The sequence below is a fragment of the Crinia signifera genome, chromosome 6, assembly GCF_055691185.1.
Source record: "Crinia signifera chromosome 6, ASM5569118v1, whole genome shotgun sequence".
Classification (NCBI taxonomy): Eukaryota; Metazoa; Chordata; class Amphibia; order Anura; family Myobatrachidae; genus Crinia; species Crinia signifera.
Window position 1 is genome coordinate 130,303,653 of NC_139222.1, and position 11,861 is coordinate 130,315,513.

The following is an 11,861-nucleotide window of genomic DNA, read 5'->3' on the forward strand; positions in this document are numbered from 1 at the left end:
TTTTCCTACATTTATTTCAAGCAGTATAGTCATTCCTAGCAGCATAGGTGTAGTGTTCCCCTCCAGGGACGACCCTATCCGACGTTATCAGGTCACATAAGAGCCTTCCCCAATTATAGGTAGCTGTTACTAAACGTCAATTCAGATGCGGTTTATTCTGCTAAATCTAGTGACTCGTGCGTTGTTCATCTGGTGTGGTTATGGCATTGCCTCTAGTGTTTTATTAAATTATCTGGTACATGAAATCAGCAACTGGACTGTTTTTGAGACACCGACTTCATCTTGGTTTCTAGCAATAAACTGTTTTAGTAATTGTTTTGTGTCTCAAAACTATGATGATAAATTGTATACTATAGAATGATACACAGAGAATACTAGGAGGATGCACACTCTATATGATTTACGTCTGCTTTCTGCTTGACGCCTCTAGAAACATTACGGGTATCACCATTTGTATTTCTACTAAATTCCATAGACACGTTATGTATCCATTTCAATATATATGTAGGTGTATTGTACTACAACGGAAAATAAAGTTCAACGGCAATGGGTGCAGCCAAGGTAGCAACAATTAATGGTTTGTGAATATGTTTTATGTCATTAATAGTTTATTCCATAGATGGCGAGCTACTATGGCCAGCGACAACATCTTACTGAAAACTGAGATTTAGAAATGTATCTGTATTACCAATTGAAATTTCGTCCAATGTATAAATATAAATCGCAATGCATAAGGTTCCAGTGAATGAATGTAGGAAGTGAATAACGCACACTTGTTAGTGGTATATATATATATATATATATATATATATATATATATATATATATATATATATATACACATACTGTATGGTAATGTACGTTGGCTCCTGCGGCACACGTTGCAGGCTTGTATTTCAGCACCAACACTTTGGACAGCTCCGGTTGCTTCCTCCTCTCAATTCCAGACATTTATTAGCAGAGAACAGATGTTCAGGGTGCACCAATACCCCCCCCCCCCCCCCCTCCCCTCTCATCAAAACGGCAGACATTCACCCCACTCCCGTACACTGTCCTTGCATCTTTCTTTTAAAGGCCCCAGTTGACCCCTACTTCAGTTGGAGGTAAAGGTGCACCGATGTCTCCCTGTGTAACATATCCCAGAGTATGCTCCTACACCTACCCTTAGGGAACTGTCATTGTGAGTTACTGAATCAGCAAGGAAAATATAGTTTCAGATTTTGCTTCCAACTGATTTTTCCCCCATAAAGGAAATAGTGGTTTATTACACTGACATAATAAACCAAATATGTAATCTAATTTGTGTTTAGACTGGTATTTGCTGGAGCTTAGTTTTGCCCACCCAAGTCATCTGCAGTGCCCATCTGCACCCTCTGAGTTCTGTTTGTCATTTATTGCTTGCAGCCCAGAGGAATAGCCATTTTGTTTATCCCATGATACCCAGCAAATATGACAAATGTTCAATATTTATTAATTGCCCTCTATAAAGCCTTTTAATTACAAGTTAAACCGTGCACAGGAGAGTTCCATCTGTCTCACCAGGGCATATCGTTGAGCTGTAGATTCCTCCACCTAAATGGCAGCGCAGAGTGATAAACTTCAGAGGTGTGACGTCACGGGGGATGAGCCCCATCCTCTATTACTGTAGGATTTATTTTAATACTCATGCAGGTTTTGTGTAAAACGTTGGAGGAGGAGGAGGGGGAGGGGGAGGTGAGAAGGCATCTTGTGTGCTTGCAAATGAAGAGGTCCATTTGTTTTATTTTTGCAATATTTATTCATTTGAATTAAAATGGACACATACACAACACTTCTGTGCCCCCAACGCACTAATTTACCATTTTGATCTCTACAAGCTTAAGAATTGTTAACATATATCAGACATTATAGTAACTCCTTCGTCTCCAGATGCCCAGGGCAAGACGTCTGGCAGCGCAGGCGTTAATGAAAAAAAAAGTATATTTTTTAGGATGGAATAAATAAATAAATAAATAAATAAATAAATAAATATTAATACATTGTAATTTAAATAGCGTAAAGGTAATGGGAAAGACAAATACATCTTATAGAATGCACTAATGACAGCATAATAAAAATAAATACATATAATGTATATAAGTACAATTGAACAAAGCAAAATAATATTTTGAGTAAGTGAAAAACATACATTTTGCATATTCCCTTTTTTCATTCTTTTTTTGTGTGTCTTCCTCCTTCCCATGCATAACAAAACAGTGTATTTTTCTGCATTTAAAAATCTCATTTTCAAACAGATAAAAACATATATATACTGTATATGACACACACATTTTTTTTTATTTTTATAAAATAACATTTAGTGGTTAACAACAAGGTTTGTTTATGCGGGAGACTGAAATGTATGTCACGTGTCCCATTAACCCTTTGACTGCCAGAGACGATTACAGAGCCTTGCTATCTACGCCCCTTAGACTGTTCAAATTTATAACTAAAACTGCGCATCATACGCGTTTGCTTGGTCCCCGTTACAATAAACTTTATATAAATGTCATTTTATTTTTTGCATAGATTTTCCTTTTGTTCTATTACTCCTACGTTTTTGTGTTGCACTTTATTGCTTAAGAAAGGTCTTCTCTGCAATTGAATTTAAATTTAATTCCAACTGTCCCGTTTGGATTGTTGTTGCATGGAAAGTATGAAAGTTAGCTATAGATTGAATTGAAATGAACGCTGACTATAGTTCTGCTTTCAGCCTGAATTGTCCATTCACTCATACACATACAGACTCACTCACTCACTCACTCACTCACTCACTCTCTCTCACTCTCTCTCTCTCTCTCTCTCTCTCTCTCTCTCTCTCTCTCTCTCTCTCTCTCTCTCTCTCTCACACACACACACACACACACACACACACACACACACACACACACACACACACACACACACACACACACACACACACACAAGAGGTGTGCACTTATTATTCAGTAGTACCAGTTTTATTTAATTTCTTAATACTGTAATGTTTTGCAATGATTTTTTATAGACTATGTTCCATTTTCTTTTCAGTGTCGCAAGTTAATTCAATTCAAGAGATCGGGCTTTTATATTGCACCTCGGGGGCGGGCCCCCGTAACCACGTGAAATGGCTGCGTGAAAGCGCAGTTCTAGCACTTTTGCACATTAATGTATTATGGAAATACTGTTACTGAGGGAACACATCTACAATAATTATACAGAAACAAGTGCCTAAACGCAGGTTACGTTCTATGTGCAAACATGATGTGGTCCTGGGGAATGTACAAGCATAATGAAATGATGTGTGAGTATATGAAAGAGAGTGCAATGGTAACTCACATTGTGTATGCTTGGGGGTCAAGATTGTAGTGATAACATATGAAAACATTGCATGGAACATCGAACAAATGATGTTTCTAATCGAGTTATGGTTGGCCAGACCTTAGATTATCCCAACACATCCCATGATTGTGCATCAGTAATTACAGCCAATACAACTGGGTATAGTGCAGAAGGGCCACCCTTCAAATCTCAAGACTGTATAGTCACCCAATGCATTGCTCGGCTGCAGAACAGCAGGGCCTCCAAGATTCAGCTGAAATGTTGTATATAGGTAAACCCTGATAACATTTGGCTACAACAATCGTTGCCCACCAGGCCCTGCTTTTGACTGGTCCTTATGTTTATCTTGGCACAAGTCGCACGTGGAAAAGTTGGGATTGGGGGGTCAGTTATGGAAAAACGCATTCAGTTCTTCGTACATCGGGGCCCTATCGTGGTGGACGTGCATATCGTAAGGCAACAGGTTCTCAGAATGGACTCCACTGCGCATCCCAGACGACCCGAAGAGCAAGCTGTGCCCTGAAGGCCTGGAGGCTGGCAGGGCAGAATAGTGCATAGAGTAGTGGTAATTTTTATCGTGGTCCGGAGAAGAGTCCTGCTTGAGGGAGAAGTTGCCGTTAATGCACAGTGGTGGGCTTAATGGGGCATCGTATTCAGAGCTATTGTAGTCCGGAGACGTGTTACCGTAGAGTGACTCGTAGGTTGCACAGTAGCCATGGCTTCTCAGTGTGTGAGAGTTGGCCATGGTGCTGGACTGGCACTGGGAGCCTGAGAGTCGGGAGCACTGGTAGGAGTAAGGGTGCATGGCAAAAGAAGAATTTGGGCCACTGTACCTCCCAGCTTCTTGGCCTTGCTCAGTCAGGAAGTTCCTGGAGTTTAGCTGCAGACACCCGGCCACCAGGTTGGTGGTGGGCTGAGAGAGGCCCTTGCAGAGGGTTTGCACATATGACACTAGATCGGGCCGCTTTCCGGACCTTAAGATCTCGGAAAGAGCCCAGATATAGTTCTTGGCCAGCCTGAGGGTCTCGATCTTGGAAAGCTTCTGTGTCTTTGAGTAGCAGGGCACCACTTTCCTGAGGTTGTCCAGGGCCGAGTTGAGGTCGTGCATGCGGTTCCTCTCCCTGGCATTGGCTTTCTGACGTCTTACCTTGGACCTCTCCATCCTGGCTTTCGTCATTTTCCTCTTTTTGGGCCCACGTTTTTTGGGCCTTTCACCCTCTGTCTCCTCTGTCCCTTCCTCCTCCTCTTCCTCCTCATCATCTTCTCCACCAATATCACCATCGTCTTTACTCTCACTGAGGGAGCCCTCTGTGTGCCCATCCTGCAGATCCTTCTCGCTACTCTCATCCTTGTCGCTCAAATCGTCATCACAGTCATCTGTCCAGGAGGCGAACTTCTGGACCTCGGGGATAAGACTGGTCTCGCTGAACAGCCTGGTCAACATGATGGCTGAGGGCAGAAGACAGATATGTGAGCAGCATTAATCTCTGGGGTACACAGCAAAAACGGAAAAGATTTGGCTCTTACTAGTCATCTAATACAAAGCAGTATAATGATACAAATATAGACATACAGCTAAAGCTTAACACTAATATAGGGAATTAAATATAGTTGAATACTTGTGTGTGTGTGTGTGTGTGTGTGTGTGTGTGTGTGTGTGTGTGTGTGTGTGTGTGTGTGTGTGTGTGTGTGTGCCTGTCTGTCTGTATGTATGAGGACAGATTAATAGAGAGATAGAGATAGATTAAATTAGATAGATACGATAGATAAATATGCACCTATAGATTGTAAGCATGCGAGCAGGGCCCTCATATACCTGTGACTGTCTGTAAATACCCTGTTTGTTGTATCACTTTCTCCTATTGTAAAGCGCAACGGAATATGCTGCGCTATATAAGAAACTGTTAATAAATAAATTAATAAATAAATAAATAAAATAAATATATTGACTATGCTCAAATTAATTTATAGCTAGTGCAACAAGGTGCAAAAGTGACAATGGATCCCTAATGTATGAAGCAATGTTTATAATGACCATACCTGATGTCTATATTAAGATAATTTAATTGTAACATATTCTGCACATCGGCAAAGCCCAGAAATGTATGTATGTATGTATGTATGTATGTATGTATGTATGTATGTATGCATGTATGTATGTATGTATGTGTGTGTGTGTGTGTGTGTGTGTGTATGTATATATATATATATATATATATATATATATATATATATATATATGTGTGTGTGTGTGTGTGTGTGTATGTGTGAAATTATATATATATATATATACACACACACACACACACACACACACACACAAATAAAAAACACACACAGGAAGAATCAGTAAACATGTCTACACAGCACTTTAGTGGTAGACATGCACTACAGATAGACGCCAAGGCTGGTGACATGATGGAGAGCAACAGGGTGATGACAGTGAGGGTGTGATAATAAGTAGTAGCCACATCCTATATGGAACCATGTAGCATAAGAAATAAATAAATAAAATAAAATGTACATGATGATAAAAAAAATCCCAATCTCTTCAAAATATGAAGATTTTAATGAATGTCATTTTTATTAATCGTTAATAAATAATCATAAATCGAAAAGATTTTTTTTCCGCAGAACTACTCATTATAGAAAGGAAATAAAATAAAAATAAATCTAGCTTTGTACGGTAATAGGAGGATATACACCAAGGCAAGGCCAAGTACACTTTTATTCTATTCTTAACTAACACCTCAATCAAACTGGTGAATCACGACATTACCCAAAGGCACATAAACCTCAGTATGGGGACACGTAAAACATGGCCAGTTATCCCCTAATGCCAAAGGAGCATTTGTTAAAATTGTTCCTTTCCCATACTATCCCAAATAAGAAATGTTTCTGTAATAAGAGTTATTCTTATGTCTGCTCTAATCTTAAATATTAGACCCCCACTCAAATGAAAACCAGCGATTCTTACAGAGTCTGATTAGAATTAATTGGCTTTCAATTTAGCCATCACCGTTCCAAATTAAAGCCTGTCAAATAATGTTGATAGATCCAATTATTATTTCATTATCAGATCCCCATTTCCCTGCCTTCTCTGTTTGTTTGGCGTGATTGGGCATTTGTATTATATTAGATAGGTGGGTAAACTGACACACAGACACTAACATGAGCACAACATTGACATTGAGATAATCGTAGGTTGGTATCGATTAACAGAACGATCAGAAAGTTGAAATTCTTTATAACACATTCTAGTGTTATATTTCGGCTTTAGGCGTGTTCCGAATGTAGATCATATTTCATTCTGTGTATCCAGAAACACATAGATATAAACCATTGGGGCTGATCATATTTCGGCAGATATGAAAAACGAAATCTATATTGATAGCTATTGAAGAAAAAAAAAAAAAGAAAGAAAATCCACATACCAAAAATATATTGGCCATATACACCTAAAAATGCGAGATATTCCTCTGCTTGTATCTAGGTGAGCGCAGGACAGACAGATCGGACAGGCAGACACAGAGAATAAAGGCATCTGCCAGTCCCTATTCGGGTGACACCCGGCATTGTGCTACCCTTGCCAAATCCTTCTCTCATTCACTGACTGCTCGGGAAAATCCACCAAAGCCGACCCTACAAAGCCCAGATCCCCCGACCGCAGCCCCGGGAGTCTCTGTAGAGCCAGGAGATGAGATGGCGACTTTAAGGGTTAATCCCAGATAGATGGTGAGTGAGGTGGTCCCCATCCGTCCCACTGTCTGCTCCGCAATAAGGTGAATGGTAAATAAAATAATGTGGCTGAGGGACTGTCTCTCTCCTCTCTCCAAGTTGGAGAAGCTTCCTCTGAACCCAACTTACCTCCAGAGCTAGGCGCTGAAGAAATTTATGACATGGTTCAGATCATCTTCTGGGAGTAGAACAGTCTCCTTGAGGTTCTCAAGCTCCTTCAGAGTGCAATCCAAAAGGAGGAGAGGGTGGCATGTCTACCGAGTCATGGTACCAGCTCTGATGCCAGGCCATATGGTTGGCACGTCATCCGCGGGAGCGATCACACGGGAGCCTCTGATTGACGTGCGGTTGGATTGAGGGAGATTTGGGTCCCTGGGGGGGGAGGACTTACCATCTGTCACTCTCCTAAAAAAAAGGAAAGAAAGACAGAAGAAAGGAATACATTCTCCAAATCTCCAGATCTATGTGCACACTGCAAAATAGGACAGAGGTATGCACAGGAAGAATAAGGGGGGGGGGGGGGGGCACTGACTTGCCCACCTAAGAGAGAGGGTGTGTGCCCGAATTAGTAGACAAGGAAGAGTGAGGAATTTTTAAACAGACAATTTAGAGAGGGGGGGGGGGGGGGTGTCGGTGTTCATATCAAGGAGGGACAGGGGTTCTTATCAAATATAGAAGAGATAAAGGTTTCTCTTTATTCTACATTACTGTATGTATTGTAAGAGAGGAGGGGGGGGGGTATGGGTGGGCTATTCATTTTTTGCATAAATGTATTGGTCATAATTGAGGCAGGTCAAGATATTAAAGTATTGTTAGTGGAGTGAATAAGGAGGGGAGAACAAGTCTATGTAATCCCTAGCACACATGCCTTACACATACACAATGTTAACATTGTGGGCTCTTATTATAAGAAATACATATACACTGATTAGTGTACCTATAATAACCAAGCATAGGTAAATGCATATACAGAGATGGATATATATATTGTGAGACACTAAATGAAATCTCCACAAGAAGAAGATAACACAAATGTGTTATAGGCATTGTACCACACATCATATTATTACGGTTTTTTTTCTTTCTGCTAAACCATTTATTTCTTTTACATTGTGGACTCTGTTATCGGAGAAATGGTTAATGAGTCAGGTGCTGTTTCTCCCAGCTGCTAGGGTGGGTTTGGTCTGCAGACTCCCTATGTGTGATCACCTCAAAGAGTGGGGATTTCTGCTGCCCCCCATCACAGAGATGTGTGATAGGTAGGAAAAAAAGAGATTTGGACATTTGCCAAAAATCTGCTACAATAAAATCCCCTCACCCACATCACACATCTCCCCCTCCCTTACACATTCACATATATCACTCACTCACACACACACACACACACACACACACACACACACACACACAAACGCACACACACACACAAATACACACACGCATGGTATGTATTCAACACAAAGACAATTGTGTGTCTGCAGAACTTACAATCTAGTTACATTTAGATGCACAGCAGAGGTATGGGCGGATGGAGAATATTGTTCCAGGATATGTGAGGGAGGAGTAGACTTACAGGGGGTAAATTGATGATAACAGATGTAACCATGAAAGTCATTAATGGCATACTTTATTGCTTTTTTCTAATCTCAAAATTGTTAAAATCTCTGGAATATCTGAACAATGAATGCAGCAATTAATATGTAACCTAACATAAACCGCATACTATATATATGTACTGTATACAACATGCTGGATTGCACTTTCACCCAACACCTTTCATTACTGGTAATACTTTTTATATAAACCAAAGTATACATAAGATATCATTAAAGTAACATTGTGTTGATGTCTTTATGTTTGGCTCTTTGATGTTTGGCTATTTAGCAAAGCCGCACCTACAGTCCACTGCTCCAGGTCTTGTGTGCTAACAGTTTTCCATCAGATTCCTTTTATGTTTCCCATAGTGAAAAGTGAATCAACAACACATATTATTGGATGACCATTATTGAATTGGACTTTTCCTGATTTCGTCACCAGTACTGCTACTCTGTGCCTCAAATCGGGTCTTAAATGACATGTAAGTATAACAGGACTTTTGGGTTGTCATAAATTCAAGTGTAAATTCAAAGAAAAGGGAGAACTGATAGTGCCCATAATAGATCAAATGGAACCATGGTACCTTATAGAAATATGCCTTTCAGTAAAGGCCTGCTTGGCAGCCGCGGGACACTTATCACCTGATTCAGAGTTAGGCCCCGTTCACACACACCGGCAGACGCCGGGCGGCGAAACCCCGCATGGCCACAAAGTCATGCTATGCACAGAAGTTTTCAATTGTTGGGATGGCCACAGCCCAGCTGCCGTCCTATCCAGTGGTGACAGCCGGCTGCAATAGGGCGGCCGGGGGCGTGGCCAGGGCGTGGCCGTCCCGTGTGAATGGACAAACTCATGTCCATTATTAACTACTGTGCTTTTGTCCATGCAGGGTTTTACCGTCCGGCGGCTACGGGTGTGTGTGAAAGGGGCCTAAGGAATAAGAAAGAGCACCTTGTAAAAAAAAAACAAGTTTCACTGTGAAGCGAGGCAGATGTACCATACGCAGAGAGTGTTCTGGAGCATACACATGGGCAATGTAATCCCTATTTCTAAGCAATCTGCCTAGATCACTTAGAAATAAAGCAGGGGTCACTTCGTGTGTATGCCCCTAGCGATGGCGATGCACTGCCCCATGTTTTATCATCGCCAGCAGAGATGCACGGTCTATCCTGCTTAGATTGCAGGGTTTTGCCTATCGGTATAGTGAGAGAGTCACTGCAGTCGCCCCATATGTACAGGGGTTTAGATTTGGGTGGGGTGTGTCCAAACTAAAATCTAAATTACAGTCTAAAAATAAAGCTAAACAAGCAAATAGATTTACGCAGCGCTACTGTGAGGAAGAATAAATATAAATGTCCACCATGGGATAGAAATTAAAATTGAACATTTATTTCATTATACCATTTCATAACACTTAATGTCTAAAAAGTTAAAAAGTATAAAGGAAAAAATAAATTAGCAGCAATGGTAATGATTATGCCATAATGGAGCAGCAGTCTCACTTGGTAATGGATCTTTGGTTGGATTACAGTCCAGTTCCTATGTTGACCTCTAGGTTGATGTACCAAGTCCTTCTAATTTAAATCCAACACTCACTATTGTTGGATCCTCGCTCGCTGGATGTTTGATAGGTTGCAAGGGGTATCCTGGAGTGAAGGTTGATTTGTAGCTATAAGTAAGCTTGAAACCCAGGGTTCGAGTTCTTGGTAATCCTGGGGAGGACGAAGGTTGGTCTGGTCCGGGGCTGGAGTTGCACTCAGAATAGATCCAATAAGGCGAATGTCAAGGGAGGCTGACTTTTGGCAATAGTACCTCAGTAACTGATGCATTTCGCCAGTTCAACTGGCTTTATCAAAGGTAGCTTTGATAATTATTTAAAAGAGTCTCGGTTGAGAAGCACAATTGGTGCATTGGTGCAATTTGGTATTTAGCTGCTTAAGATATGTGCAAAATCAATTGGTTGATATGTTTATGAAAACTGCCAGAGTGGGGCACACAGATGCAGTGAAGCAGTGGTGAGAGGGCAACTCACGCGGCCATATTTAGTTGTCATATTGTGCCCAACCTCCCATTTAAAGTGCTGGGAGATCATGGGGCAATATGCAATTTACCTTTTTTTCGCGCTGTTTGCGCTCATCACGAATGGGCATGCCATGAAAAGTCCGGTTTGAGTGCTCAAACAGGTGACTTTTTTGTGTAATTCAGCTCACCACCCCAAGTGCATGCAAGCTGGAATTATGGAGCTGGCAACCGGATGTGCCCGAATGGAGCTACATTTGAATAGCTCTGTTGGGTGCCCCCTTGAGGCTGCTGGTGCTAAAACAATTGAATATGGCCCAAAGTCTCTACAGAGGTGATGAGAGATGGTGCACATCTTCCAAAATGGTTAATTTGCCAGATGAAAAAGGAGACTACCTGTTCATAATGATGTCAGCAAAGGTTAGAGGCATTAGAATACATTAGGTATAATCATTCTGGAACAAGGTACCAGTGGGTATACACTATATATATATATTCTTCTTGAGGAAGAAGAAAATACCAGCCCATATTTTTAATCTCAAATTTCAGGATTGAGAAAATCTTGATCCAGGGACATGTTCAATGCTTATATTTCATAGATCACCCACAAGTAATAGACACTATCGATAAAGAAAAGGGAGAAGACAGGAAAGGAAGGGAGATTAGAAATAAGTGGAGGTAGATTAGTAAAGAGAAGAAGACAAGATAACAATGCATATACTGTTTATAGTCTGTTTTGACTTAGTATGTGGGGAGCTGGGTTTCTGATGGGAAATTTGGTGCCTGGTGCCATAGTATACGGTAAGTCTCTGGTGGTGTGGGACCCTAACAAACTATCTCTAAAGTGTTCTCTATTACCAGTGGCCGAACAATGGTGCACAGCATGTGTCTGGCAAGTCCTGCTGGATGATGACCACGTTTCCTCTGACAATCGCTTCCTGCCGTGTCTGATGTCCATTCTCCCACTATTACCATATATTACCACTCAAAACAAAAACAGAACTCTCTCCGCCCACTATCCTGGGTGTGTGCACTCAGCGATCCCACTATTTGCAGTGGGCTGCGAACGTATTCAACCAGAATACCCCCCCAAGGTGTATGCCTCAGAATAGTGACACAAATATAAATAGAACATTAAAATAAAAAACAGTTCACATAGCACTGTCTCG

General features: G+C 41.1%; 1 protein-coding gene across 2 annotated transcripts; it reads right to left on the reverse strand.

Annotated features, from left to right (window-relative positions):
- Positions 1-1,771: 1,771 nt before the first annotated feature.
- NEUROD2 (neuronal differentiation 2) lies at positions 1,772-7,549 on the reverse strand. Of its 2 annotated transcripts, none has more exons than XM_083147187.1 (2): positions 7,207-7,549; positions 1,772-4,788 (listed from the first exon to the last, which is right to left on the reverse strand). In XM_083147187.1, the coding sequence occupies exon 2, from the start codon at positions 4,781-4,783 to the stop codon at positions 3,725-3,727; it is 1,059 nt and encodes a 352-aa protein (XP_083003313.1). In that variant the 5' UTR covers positions 4,784-4,788; positions 7,207-7,549; the 3' UTR covers positions 1,772-3,724. The 2 variants fall into 2 exon arrangements, with proteins under 2 accessions (XP_083003313.1, XP_083003314.1); XM_083147188.1 differs by lacking the exon at positions 7,207-7,549 and adding an exon at positions 6,774-7,184.
- Positions 7,550-11,861: the final 4,312 nt, after the last annotated feature.